Genomic DNA, 17,469 nt, shown 5'->3' with positions numbered 1-17,469 from the left:
TCTCTACAGCATGACACGTTCGATTCAAGGTAGCGCCGCGACGTTTTACGCAGCTTAGCATTGCATTGTGGAACGCGGCGCATTGCTGCAGTGTTCTGTGTTATTATTCTGGATTTGGGGGTACGGCCCTTGTGCGCCTTGGGTTCAGGAACAGAAAAAGGGATAGATTGTCTCGGACGCGTGGTAGTGTAAGTAATAGCTGCAGGATTACAATTGTTAGGTGTTTTCAGCAACACCTACAGCAAGCGTTTTACTTTGTTACAAAGTGCTCAATGTCGTTGTTTAGTGTATGATGCCACATACACTGCACGGTACGCAAGCCGTTTACGTGATGACAAACACAACATTGGGGTTTCGAGCCCACGGGTTTTAAGCACGTTTTCAACTTGCGTCTGTAATTAGGTTCCAGGTGGGTAATCATAGGTGAACCCGCCTATTTCTCCACCTCCGCTTTTACAATTTAGCTAAGCGTGGGTTTAACATCTGTTTAAAGGAAAGTTTTCGCTGGGTTGATGTGCGGCGTAAAGGCAGTAGCAGGGTTTATTTTGGCAAATAGTAAGCTTTGTGAATTTGTTGTTAGTTTAATTGTAAATCGAAGGTGGGGTGCGTCAGTTGCTTCTTGTAAACTCTGTTTCCTCTTTTTTTTTCTGCTCCATCAGTTTTTTTCTGCTCCATCAGTTATAAAAACCTCATTGGTCAGATCGAACCTTCACGCATTTATAATTTATTGTAGCTTCTGTTTTTTGTACTCCGATTCCAATGCGCTTACTTGCCGACCAGCAGTTACCCCAGAGGACAAACAGTTTCCACGAATTTCATTAATCGATTGATATTATATTGTGCTTGACCTCTTGGCCGCACTGACCGGAGATACCTTCGTCGACTGGTGGTTCCCCTAGCCTGATACTAGGTGTGCAGGAATGTCCCACATTCATTTGTTCTTGATTGGTTTCCTTGATGTAGCTGATGACGGTGCGAAATTGGTTTAACCCCTGGAAGGATTTTCTTTATTTGATTATATTTTTTTGTGTGTATTCTCATTGAATTGTTCGTGCTGTAGTTTAGACGACGTTGTTCTCTGTACCACGCGAAAGATAACCGCTACCAAGGTTGTCCCGTAGTGTCACAATTAAGACGAGTTTGCACCAAAACCTAAATTAGTCGTTTCTTCCAAATTTCCAATCGGTGGAAATTCTCCCACCGCCCGACAAAGCACAAATAAACAACGGTCAGAAAAAATAAATCGAAATACCCGTTGCTTGGCCCCAACCGCAAAACACACAAATGCGTTTTGCCCTCATAGAACTGTCTGGTTCGTCATTTTAACTCGCGCGGTTCAGACCAACTTAACTCTGATCCTACCTATGGGAAAAAGAGTGTTGTGCCCAAAATACGCCCCGACCATCCCGCTAATGGTGTACGAGCAACGTAGCGTGAAAAATTACGTTGTGAGTGCCTTTATGGCCATTCGACGAATGTTATACAGGCTTTTTCCGTTGCTGTCGTTGTTTACGTTTGTGGTGTGAAAGATAATGGTCAATTTCTCATGGGATTGAGGGAACGGGACTGGGTGGAAACGGATATTCCAAATTTCTTTTTATTGTCCACTCTGTTTACATTCAGTACGTCGGTACCTGTCGAAATAGACGGACAAGAACGCTTTATATTAGACGTATCCAGTCTGACACAGCCTATGTCAAGCAAATGTCTTATTTTGTGGAATAAAACGCGATGTAGGACCGTTTTTTTGCGCTTCGTGTGATTCGTTTCCATGCAGACCACATTGAGTTAGTTTGTTTAATCTCAGCGTGCGTGGCAAGAAACTCAACATTTTTCCTTTATTTTCCAACAGTTTTTGTTTTTTTGTTTGCAATGAAACGATAGATAGATTCCGAACGCCCTGTGCGGATGGTGTCCTTACTTTTCAAAAACATGAGAAGCAGAGATCCTTTGCCTCTGATCAAGTTGCCTGGCAACGAAGCATGCCCGAGGGACCTTAGTGTGTCCAGCGACCCCACGTTCCCTGGCCACGAAGGGGCGGTGTTATCGCCATCGCGTAGCTTGTTCGACGGCGCTGGTACGACACAGAACTACAGTCCTACCGATGCGGACAAAAAAACGAGGCGACACCCCTCTGCCATACCCCCATTTCAAATGGCATTCAACCAATCACCAACTTCTAACAGGCATAATGACGCGATTGACATAAGCATTGAAGTTCCCACTTTTCCACCTAAACAGCGACGTCATACCATGTGGGCCAACTCGCCACTATCCAACGTTTCCTTGTCGCCGGTTAAGGAACGTAGTTTTCTTTACGAGGGGGTAAACAGACTGCAACCTCCGATACGCACCCCTACTTACGTAGCTGGGTCGCCAAAGCACCCCAGGGGCGAATTTTTCGAACGAAGCGACTTCGATGACGACGAACTTAGTGACGAAAAACGCATCACGTTGCTAGGGAAACCGATTGACGCCGTGCCTGGATACAAGTCCAAGTACCACTACAGGTTAGTTAACTATTGCGCTGCAATCACAGGCAAATTTTTATTTCTTGTGGTATCGGCGGTCTTGCAACCGTATAACCTGTGTTGATCAAATGAACGTTATTACACGAATGCAACGTTATGTTATAAGTTCGGTCAGCTAAACCATTGTAATACCGTACATGTTTTGGCATAATTATATGACGATTATTCGTGTCTGTGGCGTTTTCCGCCTGTAAAATTGTCCGTGATCAATTAATTTATCCATCATCTCGTGTGGGGCGGTTATTTTCGTTTACCGTTGCGCCATAAATTCTTTTTAGTGTTTCACTTTATCGTCGCCGACCTTTTCCTTGCGGCCTGAGCGCGCAATTTCCAATCGATTTTTGCGTCTCGACGCTTGCTTGCCACAACCCACCAAACCAACAGACAACTGGAAAAGCAGCCATTGTTACCCCACGCATCGTCGCAATAAATTCCTCCTAATAACGGCAACATCTTCACATGTCAAATTATATTTAACAAACAGTAGATTCTGTTATTTATTTTTTTGCGCCATTTAATTTTCTTCCGAAGATTATGTTTGCATTCCCATTGTGTCCTGGGGTTTTGATTATTGCTGTTAGGACACAAAATAGATTGATGTGATTTATGAATAAAAATCCTGTTCTGTTCCATCAAAACAATACATGTACATTTATGTTTGCAGGCGCCTCCAATACCTCTTTTTCAACTTTTTCGATCAACCTCGAGGTCCTCAGCTTATTTACCATTTCTTCACGTGAGTATACAAGACTTCTCCGACATCAGTTGTCGCAACGTCAGCAACCAGAAAGTCGGTTCAAATTTGCATACGCATTCCCGATAAGTGTGTTGAACTTCTTCAAACAGTCTTTCTTACAAGTGTGGACATAGGAATGTGTGTATCGGTTTCAACAAGCGTTGGTGTGCTTGCGACTTGCGGAAAACGTAGACTAGTCGCTTTTTTGCAAGGGAAGTTGCATCGGCTCCAGCGAGATGACGTTACCAACTTAATGCCATTTTGCGTGGCCGATATTAACTGGCATGTATGGTGGGCTGGCTGGGATGAATTTGCATTGCTTTTTTGACAGCATCCATAGAACAAAAAACAGAACTCATCAGACAAATGTTACAAAATTACTCTCACTACCACGTTCGTTTCACGCTATTGAAAGCACCGCACAATGTCCTTGTTATATATCCACTGCTTTGCCCGAGTTTTTGAAATCTTACGACCTTTCAGCCAAACCTTGTTAATTATTCTGCAACGTGGGGAGCGGAGTAATTCTGTAAACATATTTCGTATTTTCGCAGATTTCTTCTCGTTTTCGGCTGCCTCGTTTTATCGGTTTTCGCCACCATTCCTGAACACGAGTACCTCGCCAACAAGATCCTGTTTGTCATTGTAAGTACGAGTTGCGACTTTTAATGTGGTTTAAAGAACGCCCAATCTTGTCCACTTTTGTGTACAAATTTATAACTTTGAGAGCCGTATGGTGGTGCAATATGTTTCATTATACAGACTTGGTTGGTTACTAATGCACTCTAAAAATACTTGCATTATATTTCGTATCTCCATGTTTGTAGCAAATGGTGAAACTAGACCAGGCCTTCCTTTGATAATATTCCTTTAGAAATTTAGGAAATTAGGAAAACTATAAATTTTACCTATAGAAATCAGACGTATAAGTGTTCGACATTGTGGGTAAATTTACGAGCAATGTGAGTGGCTTTCAAATAATTGGATGCCTATAACCGGTACTTCTTCTCTGAGAGCATTAAAAAACATCATGTACACAGCAAACCCTCTCCCTTTCAATGTTCATGTTGCATTTTGTGGTTGGTGATTTGAAAAAAAGTGATTTGGAACTGACGTATGTAGTCGTAACGGTATGACTAAAAACAGACGGCAAAATGCAAATGAAGGGTTGAACTTCATCCTAAACTTAACGCCACGATAATCCCAAGACTGCAGTGATGCTTTTAAACTTGGGTTCCTTCGGGACGAGACCCTATGCCACCTTATTACCACAGTTTGTTGCATCACAATTAGGAATTGACGGGGCAATGTACACTGCGACGTCGAGTTTTTGCGCTTCTCTCCCCCGGGGCTGGCGTGGATATACACCGCAGCGCATGCTGCACAATTAGGGCTTTCGAACGTAATAAGCACCCTCCACGAGGGACGCTTGCCTATTCGATCCTGCTCGACGGTCTTTTGCCAATTAACACTTCGGAGGGACGCGCTTTGTTCATTTTAAGCAAGGTTGCATCTCGACTAATTTCTCGTTACCGGGACTTTCCCACGAGTATTTAGCATGTCGATACGGAGGGTAGCCATGACGACCAAGGTTCGATTGACTTCTTTGCCCAATGTGTAAAATAGTCAACTCTGCCCTCGTGAATTAAAATGTGCAGCCCTGGAGTAGCGAACTGCAACTGTAACCTCTTTACTTTTTATCAGCGCGCATTGCCCGTGATAGTTTGTAAAACTTAAATCATCACAAACTTGTTAGCCATATTTGATGTCGACACTTTGGTCACGTGTGCTGCAGGTGTGTTATGATTGGACGTGGCTTTCACAGTTAACGGCCGATGTGATCAAACTTTGTTCCACGCCCGAACGCTCGGTGCGCTAAAAAAACTTTGTGACGTCAAACGTATTGACAGAAACAAATTATTGGCAAATTACGGAAGTCTATCGATCTTCAATGATTTTACGCTAATTGCTGCTAATTTGGTTGGAGCTGTTATGAGCCATATAAACGCCTGTCACTCATTCCCAATTAAAGAAAGTACATTCTTGTTAATGTGACTACGCAAAACAACTTTAGAGAATGAATCAAATGCCAGAATATGCAATGCTGCATGCTGCTAACACTCAAAAGCCTCGGCCAAACCTCTCAAAAATCGCTATACCAATTGTAGCTTTGGCGGTTTCTTCGAAATTCGAACTGTGGTGTTCCTTAAAAAAAAGTGTTTTGTTTTTCTACGTGATGACACCGTGCAGGTCGAATCAGGGACTCTTGTCTGCAGCTCTCGTCAAAATGTTAAATTTTTATTTTTGATGTTTTCAACGCATCTGATACTCTTTAAAGCTCACCTCCCCCACTTCGCCACTCCGAAAAACCGCGCTCATAGCGATCAGTGCACATATTGTGAAGCGTTCGAAAACCGTCAAACACATACAAAAAACTGAGGCAAAGAAGCCTTTAGGCAGAATCTTTGGAGAGCTGCGGACAGTTCTACATAATGTACAGCTAGTGATTGTGGCACTGGGATAGATTTTGAACTAGCTGGCATACTTCCGCGTTATGTTACCTTTCGGTCAACGTCGATCCGTTGAATACCAAACAACAGAGACGAAAACTATGGCCAAACCACTGCGTGGGTATCCGATAGTGAGACGAACAACCGTCCATTTATTTTGTCGCTTTCTCACCCGCAGGAAATCATCATCCTCATCCTCTTCACGTCGGAGATGGGAGTCCGCATCTGGAGCGCGGGATGCAGATGTAGATATCAGGGTGTGGTGGGGAGGCTACGCTTTCTAAAAAAGCCACTTTGCGTAATCGGTAATTGTTTGTATGTAAAAGCGCTGCTAGTGTATTGAAGGCATCACTACCGATGCACTTTCATCTATGTTAATATTGTAGCCCGGTCAATTATACCATCTTTAGGATTGTGTTAACTGTATTCAAGAAACAACTTATAATAATAGTATGGCGGATGAATTTATTTATTGGATACGTGACGTCATATATAGAAATGTATGAAAAATTGTTGCCACGTGACGCTTTTTGCTGCGAACCCAAGAGTGCGCTTTTGTATACAAGCCGTATACGTTCTTATCCAGATATTATAGTGGTGATTTCCTCCTTCATTGTGATCTGCATCGGATCGCAAGGACACATGTTCGCCGCCACTGCCATGAGGAGCTTGCGGTTCCTCCAGATCCTTCGGATGGTGCGGATGGACAGGAGAGGAGGAACGTGGAAACTTCTCTCCTCCGTCGTGAAAGCACACAGCAAGGTGGGGTTTGTTGTTGTGTTCGTGTAATCGGTCAATTATTCACCAATTTTGACGTATGTTAAAGAATATGGAAACAGGTAAAAAACAAACTTATATTCGTACCAATAGCTGACGTTTAACTCGGGTTAGAACAAAAATGGCTTTTAGCGATTTTGCTTAACCATGTAAAACGTTCAGCTTGCGTGGGTGGCTGCTTTAATTTCTTAGTTCAGTCGAGTGGTTTTTACTTGTTGTTACCCCAGTTGGTTTCGTTGCGCTTACAACCCATCGCTTAACACACTTCAATCTATTGCGCACGCGACATTAAGGGAGCACCTCTGTCAGTCGGAGAATGACGTTTCCGTCATCCGAGCGCGGATGAGCAGGACGTCAACGTCAAGCGTGTTTCCTGGCTCATGCCCGGCATTGCAATATCGTTCAATTGACGAAAAATCCCTGTGGGAATTTGAGTAATGTCGCGCAGAACGTTTGCCGACCAGTTTTAACTCAATTGACGCCCATATCTGTTTGCGGAGGGATTTGACGCCCTTCTCACGTTATTTTCGCATTTTTGCCGGATCGACGGGGGTCGGGTGTGTTCGAATCCGAGCGTTGCCCCTTATGGAATGCTGGGTAGCGCAGTCTCCACGTAACTTTCTAGCAGACATACGATTCTCCGATGTAGTGCCGTAGGTTTTTTAGTCGAGTGCATTTTTATGCGTTTCAGTATTACTTTCGAAAGAGTTCATCACCGTCCATATTTTTTTTGCAACCATTCAAAAAAATCTTATATTTTTTTCAAAAAAATAACCATGCGTAGATGTTTAAGCAATTTTTGTGTTGGCAAAAATGCTCCAAATTTTATCCCAAAGCCACTTTCAGTTTCAAACCTAAACGTTTTACCCTCGGTATTCTCAATGATTGACTGTTGATGCCTCCAGTGGCACAAAAAAGTAATGTCACTCTGGTTATAGACAAAGCCTCGCTAAAATCAAGGTCACCAAACCAGACAAGGTCCAAAGATTTAAAGGCTCTTTCCGATTTAATTTTTGAAGCATATATTGTTTTTTTTCTCTTACGCTTTACAAGAAACATTTTCGTGAAATAACCAAAATTAATATGCTGCAAGGATTTGTTTCTGGTAAAACTTTTAATGGTGGTTTTTCTGAGTGCGTTTAAGCAACGCAGCTAAACAGCTTGCCGATCGCTTTGCAGTTTTTGTGTAAAATTCACTGAATCTTTTAAAACGGAGCTATAACCTTTAGCGTAGTCAAATTGCCCCGCGTTCTTGGTTACCTTTATCCTGAATATATTTGAGTGGAACGACATGGAACAATCCACACGCGTCCGTCCAGATGTTGCGCATGACGTCATTTATGTTTCCTTTTCAGGAGTTGGTAACTGCATGGTACATCGGCTTCCTCGCCCTCATCTTCGCTTCGTTCCTCGTCTACCAAGCGGAGAAGGACGTCAACCCGAAAGATTTCGGCACTTTCGCCGATGCACTGTACTGGGGGTTGGTGGGTTGCTTGTTTAAACCGCCTTGTTGTGATTATATGGGCTTTTATTGTTTCTTAAATGACTGCTATGTCAGGGATATAAGTTAGGATGCCCAGGGTATTTTACATACGGATCTGTACTTGGGCACTGGCAGTTGTGGTAATATTGACCAGTGCGACATGCACGATCAATTCAACAAAAGGCAAAAAATACGAATTTAGAAGGTACTAGATCAATACAGCAATCTGTTGACAAAATATTTGACAGCTTTTATTGTCTTTCACTTGCATTTAAGCAGTCCCTATTGTTGCATATGTCACGCGAACGAACAAAGACGTGATAAACTGACAAAACTGTATGGTTGGCCTGACATAAAACAAACATATTTTGCCACTGGGGGTTTGTCAGTTATTTTTTGTAACATTTTCTTAAAAATTAAATTCATCTGTTTTTGGAAAGTTGTTAAAACATCGATATGGAACAATTTATGCGTATATTGTATGTCATATATCCGTTGTCTATAGTTTTTGGGTGCGAAATATCTACGAGCTTTAGACATTTGCATGTTTTGGGAAATGACTGGCACAGCGCTGACCACAGGCTTTTGATACCGATTGTAACCGCTTTTCTGATAGTAGAGAAAAACGTCTTCTAATCTTGTTAAAGATAAACAATTTGTTTTAAAGTTCAACGGAAAATTCCTACTCCGTTCTTGCACTCATTGGATTCAAATGGTTCACCATTGCTGTTTTTCCCGCGCGTGCAGCAAATTTGTTTGTTTTCAGGTCACCCTGACGACGATTGGTTACGGCGACAAGGTGCCGAAGACTTGGATCGGTCGACTTATCGCTTGCTGCTTTGCAATCCTCGGAGTTTCGTTCTTCGCTCTGCCGGCGGTAAGCGACTGACGAATGCAGAACATAGGTCTTCGACGTATTTGTTGCGTATGGGTTCACAATAGGTTGCGCGGAGAGTCCGTTAACGCAACTTTATTGGTAATATTTTAATTAATCTGTTCCTCTCGCGCAATAAAACGTACAGTTTTATCCACCATTGTCTTGACGTCGCCTGCCCTGATAAAGCCTAGTTGAATAGCAGACGTAACGTCGGTAAATAAAAGTATACGTTAAATTGTTCCTGAAGAACAGATTAATTGAAATACAATATGCCTGGCTGCAACAACAACGCAATATTTATTGTTAGTTACATCCATCCATTATCCATTCCAGCCTTTACTGTAGCCACGTTCCAACCATTTGGATTTGCTGAATTTTTTGCTGAAATTTTTTAACGATATTTTGTTTATATATCGGCGTCATGATAATTAGTTACTATGTCTAGTTTTGGATCTTTTGGCAGCTAAGAGTTTTTCTTTGCAAACATAATAAAAACAACCCTTAAATACGATAAATTCAAGGCCGGTAGTTCGTTACATTTGCGAGCATCAAGTATTCATAACTGGGCACATATCCTACACTGCGCTTGATCCAGGTTTAAAATTAGGTTTCTAATTTTGCATCGACATTTTCTGCAATGTAAAACCTGCCAAGCGATTTCTAAATCGATCGAAGCAACTTAAAAGTGACAAGCCCTGCATACTCTGCCCAAAGCGCCAGGGCTTCTAACTTGAAAACTGGGCTGTCGTTTGATTAATAATTGAACACCCGTCGATTCCATGCCGGCATAGCGTCTGTACTGGGCTTGTACTCGAACAAATCTGTATCATAATTGTGTTGTGGCATATCGACTATTGCAACAGATTTGTTGCGTAATCCCTGCCTTTACTATACTTAGGACGCCTCAAATGAAAATTAGCTCAGTATCAATATTAGAATATTGGCCTTTCCCGGCTACACATGAAATATGGAGAACAACAAGTTTTTATTTGCGTAAGAGAATAGTTGCATTATTTCCCCAAAATCTTGTATTTAACATTGAATACCACGGATACAACGTATATTCTCTTCAAGGGCTAGAAATCATTTTGTTTGCCTTACATCTAAAGGAGATACACCGGCTTTAGTAAAGGTTACAGAAAAAAATGTTAATCTCTGTCCCTCCACTGTAGATTTGTTGTTTCGAGCAACTCCAACTTGTTGTGTTACGAAAGTAAATCGAATTTCACCCGCAAAGGAAGCGCAAATCCTGTAATTTTGCTGGCCCAGGCACAGCGAACGTCCCGGTTATTAACGGGCGCGTTTATTGATTTAACTGTGGTTCCATGTAGAGAAGCAACCGTTTGTGAGACCAAATGCGGTCCTGTATAACCGACGATGCGTTCAATTAAAATTGACCTTTTCTCAAACTTCTCTCCAAGTCCTTTTGAACAGGTTGATTTACTACCGCCCGCCAAACTACCCTTGTGCAATTCGTTTGTTTTCGGTTGTAATTAGATTGCGATTAGCATTCGGGTGTGTTTGGCATGAACGTCCTTTAGAAAGACGGGTGAACTAGGGGTAAAGTGTCGCTGTTTGTTCCACGGTAAATAGCATTGCTTTTCGGCGGAGTGGTAAAAACCGAGATATCGTTTACGAATACGAAAAACAAATGTGCGTCAGCATAACAGTTTGTAGAGGAGTGAATGCCCCACTGGTTTATGCAAGTTGTGTACCACTGTGCCTTAATACACATACCCCCGGGTTACCTCAGGCCAAACACGATAGTTTTCCGTGCTCCTTAGCCCTTGTATCACGCGCCGTATCTCCAGGGAAGTGTAGAAAACCTCTAACATCTGTCGTCGACGTAATAGTGGCCATTCATTCCCCTTTAGACACTAGAGTGTTGGTATTAAAGCTGTGATGATAGCTTGTGATCGTGATGTCGCTCTAATCATCTTTTGGCAAGTTCGTCTTGTTTTGCGCTAACAGCTGTTATGCTGCCTTGAAGATGCACGACCGGCTCGGTAATTGCGTTGGCCATTTTGGCTTGTGCATTCGCATTCCTATTAAAGATAGACATTCTCGGCCATCTCTATCACATAACCTATCCTAAATGATAGCATGATAGCTATATAGTATGGGTATAATGTCTACGTGTCAAAGTGCAGGGAAATCGTAACGTGTTCATTTCATAAACGCCAAGAGATGCACAATAAAACACACCCGCCCTTGCGACATACGCAGAATAGTAATGAGCTTACAAAACCCGTTCATTGTTTTGTGACAAAGGTTATTTCTCAATTACCTCGACCAGACAAAGGCAAGAGCTTATTCATACCTTTGTTGTGTCACAATTTTATTGCGTGCGCATCATCCAATCAATTGTTTTTTACGATTATTTGCTGATTGTTACGACGCGGCGCACGGCGTCACAATGCTCATGTTCCAGATGTCGTTTCTTCAAGTTCTCTGGTTTCAATAAAAAAAAGATCCGAATTCCTGCGACCTTTCGGCCCCATTACAGCTCATAAATCTATGCGGTTTTTTTATATTTCTACGCGAATTTTTGCTTGGCCTGGATCAGGATTTCTTTGACTGTGTGCAGTGAAGCTGGCTCAGGTGTGCCGCGAAAAATTTTACGTAAAATGTTCCCAAGCTACATCTGCAACGGTAATTTTCCTCTATGATATTAATTAAGAACAAAAAAAATTCGGAACCAAAAGCAGCATATCGCAATTCGTTCACCTAACCAGGGCAACCTGTTGTTTCCTTCTATAACTTTAGCTAAATTAAAAGTTTAGTGCCGCATTCTAATTTATAGAGGATCCAAGTGAGTTTAAAAGGTTAGAGAACGCCTGACCGATAACAACACAAAAAAATTAATAATGAGTTATTATTAACGCAGTGAATGCGTGACGTGTTCTATATAAAAAAAATCTGCACTAAACATTCTGCTCGCTTCAATTTCGTCTTTTGTCGCTCAGGGAATCCTCGGTTCCGGTTTCGCGCTGAAAGTTCAAGAACAACATCGACAAAAACATTTTGCCCGCAGAAGGATGCCGGCGGCCTACCTCATACAATGCATGTGGAGATGTTACGCCGCAGACAAAAACTCACGATCCGTTGCCACGTGGTTGCCTTTTATCCGGGCCTGTAACGGACAAGGGTGGGTTCATCAGTTTTTATCAATCCATGCGATTTAGCGCAGTAGAAATTTGAACTTATAAGGGTTTGTGGATATCGCTTCCCAATTTTAAAAATACTATTTATTAGTGATGCACCGAAGCAGCATTTTTTTTTATTCCGCCTAGTAAACCGAAACTAATTTTAGTATCCATCTCTTTAACTGTAATAAATTTTAACAAAACATGTGCTGGATTGGATCTCATCTGATCATACAGCCTTTTATTGACACAGAATTACCTCGACTGCTGTAACAACTGCTTAAAGTTGATTTTCATCCTTTCGGTGACAATAAATGAACAAAACGAACACATTCGTAAAGTTTAAGCAATGATTCTAATCTATACTAAACTTTGTGTGTTTTCGTTGCATGCAGTAAAAAGTTTCGGTTTCCGAATAATTTTAAAAACCTTAGTTTCGGCCGAATAAATTCGGAAAACCGAACTTTCGGTGCATCCCTACTATTTATTTTGCCGCGAAGAAATAATTGCGAAACACAGTTTCGGTGATGTGGAACAAATTTGCCGATTTCCTCAATGCCAAATACTAATATCTCGTATCAACCAGAATATATCCATGGCGCAGGATAAGCAAGCGGAGCTTCCGTAGCGTACTCCGGCCCAACACCAGTCCACGTTTCTCAATGAAAACCACCTTTCGCAACCGACTGAGCATGAGCGTCGGAAAAGGCAACGGCTCTTCGGCGACCTCCAGCGCTCAGCAGGCTTCGAGTCCTGGAAAGCAGGAGGTAACGCGAAAGTTCATAACTTTGTTTTAAATTAAGTATTGAGTTTTTTTATTTCTGCACTACTTAAAACTGATATTTCAAGCTCCCCCACAGAAAATTCGGTTTGTGAATGTTATGTTCATGTCGGTAATATAAAAAAAGAAATACCATGCAATTTTGGAATTGATGAACGTTTTAATAAAAATGTGCAATTCCCTTTTAAACGAGATTACCACCTGATGGGGAATCCCCTCCTCCAAATTGAGAAACCGTGACTCATATTATTCGATAATTGCGATTTTGACGCGGGATTACGAGTGAGTGCTTGTCTGTGTGCAGGGCCAAGTGACGAAGTCGCAGAGCTTAGCTGAGCGTCTGGGGGACCGACTTTCTCGGCAAAACTCGATTCGAGTTCCTTGGAGAGAAAAATCATCGAGTAGCGATAAAAAGGCGCCGATAGACCAAGGTATTTTACTCGCTATATTTATCGCACAAAAATGAATCACGTATATAAGCAAAGTAGTGCCAATAATATGAATTGGCTCTAAGCTGCAGACAAATGACCACTGTTTCAACCTAAATAAGGTATCATCAGTGCAGCTTTGGTGCCCAACGGATGACGTTGATTGTATAGTCACCATGTGGGAGTCTTTGCCTGGCCGTTTGGCAACAACATCATCTACAATAGTCACACCAAGCTGTACTAACGAGACCTTATAGGCCGAAACTGTGGCCATCTGTCTCCAGCTTACGGAAAATATTATTCAGTTTGGCTAAGGTTTTTTGCTAATTATTTTTCGAAACACTAGGATTTACTTCCATGGTTTGTTGAAAGTAATTACGTTTTCTGAAAATTTCGTTGATCTGTGCGCGGAACTAGGCATCGGCCAAACATTCAGTGTAGCTTTTTAATTTTACTGCAAAGAACTGCTTGAGCGCATGGATTTGAAAGGATTGACGTCACTTATCTAATTGCCCTGTTACAAAATGGTGTTTTAGCCTTAAGATTTGAGGGCATTTATTTCTAGGAGCCGAGTCTGACGACAACAGTTCGTCGGTGACAACAACTAGTGATTCGAGCCAAATTGTTTTGACGGAGCAACACAAAATGGCTGTTCGGGGAATAAGGTCAGTGTCCGGTCATTCTGGTTAATTGACATCTACGCATGTTTGGGTTAATTCCCCATGACTTTTAATTCAGGATGATGAAATTTATGGTGGCCCGACGCAAATTCAAAGAGGCGTTGCGCCCTTACGATGTAAAAGATGTAATGGAACAGTACTCTTCCGGTCACGTAGACATGCTGTCAAGAATCAAAATACTGCAAAGCAGGTAAAGTCCTCTATGTTAGGGTTCTCTCGCCCAGGCGATTTTCATACGTTTGTGCAGTGATAAGGATTTCCTCCAGGACCAAATCTGAACGTACGGATTCGGTCGAATGGTACGGGTATTTCAATACTCTGCCGACTTCGAATTTTGATTTTATTTCATATTTGGATTTGGACGAATATTGATTAAGGGTGTTTACGTTCAGCCGAATCCCGCTATAGTCAAAACTTGCTCTTGATTACAATCGCTTTTAATTTTCTCGTCAAAAAGAAAAGAATGAATGGTTCAAACTCGCATTTAACGTGTTTCCCTGCGTGAAATTACAGGGTCGACACCATACTGGGTATTTCCCCCGACGGGTCGTCGTCAGTCAACCAGAACGGAACGTGTTCACGCAGGTCACGTATTGTCAGCTGTGGCTCGTTACGTCACAACGAGACGCCAAGCATGAATTCGCGACTGAGCTTGGTCGAATTGGAAATGAGGAAAATAGACCGTAAAATGGACGTTATTATCGACCTGTGCAGGTTGGTCTCTCCATTATCAAGCTGAGTCGGTGACCGACAAAGCTTTCTGTCGGGGCCGACGAAACTTTAAACTTAACTTCTCCTTTTCTTGTCCGATTTCGATGATTTTTAAAGAGAACAATGCGACGTATCTAAAAAAACATCGGCTTTCATTTTAAGGCCACTTTTCCCTGCATTGAACGTATGGTTTGTCGTAAACTTTTAAATTTGGCCGGAAGGCTGTAATGACGTTATCGACCCCAATCAAAAACCTTACCGACCATTTCTAACACGTATCATTTTTCTAATGTTATCAAAATTATTTAGTGAGTAGCAAAACATTAAACTGACGTTAAAATAAAACCACATATGTGAAGAGAAGATGCGATAATTTATCAGCAGTCTTAACACGGGCACCATTTTAATTAAGGAATCACAAAGGTCAGTATCGGGACTCCACCTCGGGGAAAAAACCGAGGTTTTTGATCAAAAGCAGAGGGGAGGACGAGGATTCCGACGAGGAAGGGGAAAGAAAGGAACTATTCTGGAGGTCCAGGAAATCTGATACTTTGGTAAGTTAGGCCACGAGGTGGCAGTGCAGAACTTCCATTTATAGCTTGCTTCGACCATTGGCAACATCGGTTAAGCGCCCGACCCACATAGGCTACCTAGAAGATAACCCGGTCGGGATTCGTGCCGAGGATATGCTAGGTTAGAATCCCGGTGCGGTCAAAAATTTGGAACATTGGTCAAGCAGCCGACCTGAATACCAAAAACCAGTTTGTGGTTCGTGGCCGGAATACCCTGGGTTTGATTTCCGGTGTGGTAAAATAAAACGTGAAAAAAGCTGTCCATACCCTGCTGTAGTGTTGCTGGCATTTAATTTGATGCAAAACCCTGTGTAGAAAACGGCTTCGTCAATTCGTATGAGCAAGAATCGATCAAGAAAAAGTGACTTCAGGCCGGCTGCCGCTTGGAACTCCCCTGATAAGGTAAACAAGCCTAACATGACAAGATTTTGAGTATTCCACCTCGTCATTTTCCATTCTATTCTTTTCCACGAGCTGTTTGGAAACATTTCTTTTTTCTGTCTTCTTTAGGCTTAGTATAATATATTCTAATCACCTGTGTTGAAAAGGTTATATTGTCAGATTTTGTGTTAATGGTTTTGTTAATTGCGTGCCACACCGTGAGTCAACTGACATTTAGTTTTGCACTCGTGGTGCTCAATTTTTACTGTGATTGACGGCGCTGGTAAAAAAAGGTGCTTTTACTTTGCCTGTTATCTACACAACATTTAAAGTTTATTTTATATACGACTTATAAGCGATTATTTCCGTATTAAAAGGATGCAGAGGAATATGATGAAAACGATGATGAGAGTGACGAAGGAGGTATGGGATTTCAGGGCGTGGTTGATGACACGACCGATTCGGACGATGACGCATTCATCAGTGCCGAACCACTGGTTCCAAAACGTCGATCTTGTCATTCCATTCGACAAAATGGAAAACTGCGCAGCAGCGCCAGACAGCGGCGAATGGGTGTCGGTTCTTGCTTGTCACAGGGGTCGAAAGTGCCGCGGACTCGGCATGTTGAAAAAAGTATTGTGTCGGATTTGGAAAGCCAACCTCTCTTTCCATTGAAGCGGTGGAATTCGCTTGATTTTACAGCGAAGTGTGGCCAAAATGATTCGCAGAAGGAAAGAGGTAATCTTGGGAATCTACCTCACGGTTTTTAAACTTTCAAGACAAACGATATAGCCCACATATTTGCAACGAAATCCATTTTACAGCATCTCTATTAGCTACAATCATTTTCAATGTGAAATGCGGGCGAGGGGACAAAATACTTTTACAGTAGTTACAATCGAAACATTTGTAAAATGAATTTTGTAACAGTTACACAGACTGTATTTTTGTCTTGAAAGAGTTAATGTTCTGTAGTGGAATACGCGTTTGGTCAATTAAAGCAGTTTTAACTCATCCGGAATACTTGCAGTATTTCGATACTCCGGTTCCGACCTCTTCGAGCTGCAAAGAAACAATGACGTACCCAGCCCACCGATTTCTCAAGCGGTCACCAAAACAACGCCAGACAGCGATGAACTCGCGTGTAAACCGCTTCCGCTAGACGGCGGTACAGTGTATGGGGATACGCGCATAAGAGGGAACCGCAACCAACCTTCCATCGGTTTCACCGGCTCCACGACATCACCCGACTTCGAACAAACTGATTCCTTTCTTTCCAGTTCACCATTGGACGTCGATGGCCCGGAACCGTTCGGGTCCCCGTCGAGCAGCTCCGTGACGAAGGGTTACAGCGTCGACGCCACCATACCCGCAGCCACCACCACAGGCGATTCCGACTCTTCATCCAGGAAAGAGTGCCTTCTCCGCGTTGAAAACGAACAGAGATACCCCGAACGCTTCGCGACGTCCGGTGATGACGTCACAGAGGGTCGCGTGCGTCGTCGGGGGACGTCGTCTTCGTTGTGCAACGGCGACGCGACCCTTTTGTTTGACTCGAAAGTTGCCTTAAACGCCCCGTCCTTCGTCAATGATGATCAGGAAACCGATCCTTACTTTGAGTCGTTTTCACTCAAACACATAGTGTAATATCTTCGTCACTTTCATCTTTTCTCGGTCGCTTCTGCTTTCAAGCACGATAATTTTACACTTCCCCCGACGATTTCTTTATTTCTAGTCGTTTTTTGCCTATTTCCATTTCTAAAAATACCGCGCGCAATTCGTGGTCAGCGTTTAAATTGCAGTCGACACGTTTTCCTCCATCATCTGCCTATTTTATTTTCCCGACGCCGCCATGT

The 17,469-nt window shown here is 42.5% G+C and overlaps 1 protein-coding gene across 5 annotated transcripts in view; it reads left to right on the top strand.

Moving 5' to 3' along the window:
* LOC145912661 (potassium voltage-gated channel subfamily KQT member 2-like) overlaps positions 1 to 17,261 on the top strand; it is a 32,373-nt gene extending 15,112 nt beyond the window's left edge. For 3 of the 5 annotated variants that reach the window (XM_083000212.1, XM_083000213.1, XM_083000211.1), the window contains exons 5-19: positions 3,822 to 3,912; positions 5,956 to 6,082; positions 6,364 to 6,539; positions 7,910 to 8,038; positions 8,804 to 8,914; positions 11,881 to 12,062; positions 12,647 to 12,827; positions 13,146 to 13,272; positions 13,835 to 13,934; positions 14,008 to 14,139; positions 14,463 to 14,663; positions 15,073 to 15,214; positions 15,548 to 15,634; positions 15,991 to 16,351; positions 16,644 to 17,261. In XM_083000212.1, the coding sequence (XP_082856338.1) occupies positions 3,822 to 3,912; positions 5,956 to 6,082; positions 6,364 to 6,539; positions 7,910 to 8,038; positions 8,804 to 8,914; positions 11,881 to 12,062; positions 12,647 to 12,827; positions 13,146 to 13,272; positions 13,835 to 13,934; positions 14,008 to 14,139; positions 14,463 to 14,663; positions 15,073 to 15,214; positions 15,548 to 15,634; positions 15,991 to 16,351; positions 16,644 to 17,260 (2,764 nt within the window). In that variant the 3' untranslated portion in view covers position 17,261. Of the gene's footprint in view, positions 1 to 1,856; positions 2,511 to 3,195; positions 3,268 to 3,821; positions 3,913 to 5,955; positions 6,083 to 6,363; positions 6,540 to 7,909; positions 8,039 to 8,803; positions 8,915 to 11,880; positions 12,063 to 12,646; positions 12,828 to 13,145; positions 13,273 to 13,834; positions 13,935 to 14,007; positions 14,140 to 14,462; positions 14,664 to 15,072; positions 15,215 to 15,547; positions 15,635 to 15,990; positions 16,352 to 16,643 lie in introns of those variants that run through there. The other 2 variants (XM_083000210.1, XM_083000209.1) reach the window with 2 other exon arrangements.
* The last annotated feature ends 208 nt before the right edge of the window (positions 17,262 to 17,469 follow it).

This window comes from Ascidia mentula, chromosome 8, assembly GCF_947561715.1.
Source record: "Ascidia mentula chromosome 8, kaAscMent1.1, whole genome shotgun sequence".
In the NCBI taxonomy this organism is placed as follows: domain Eukaryota; kingdom Metazoa; phylum Chordata; class Ascidiacea; order Phlebobranchia; family Ascidiidae; genus Ascidia; species Ascidia mentula.
This window is presented reverse-complemented; position numbering and strand designations above follow the sequence as displayed.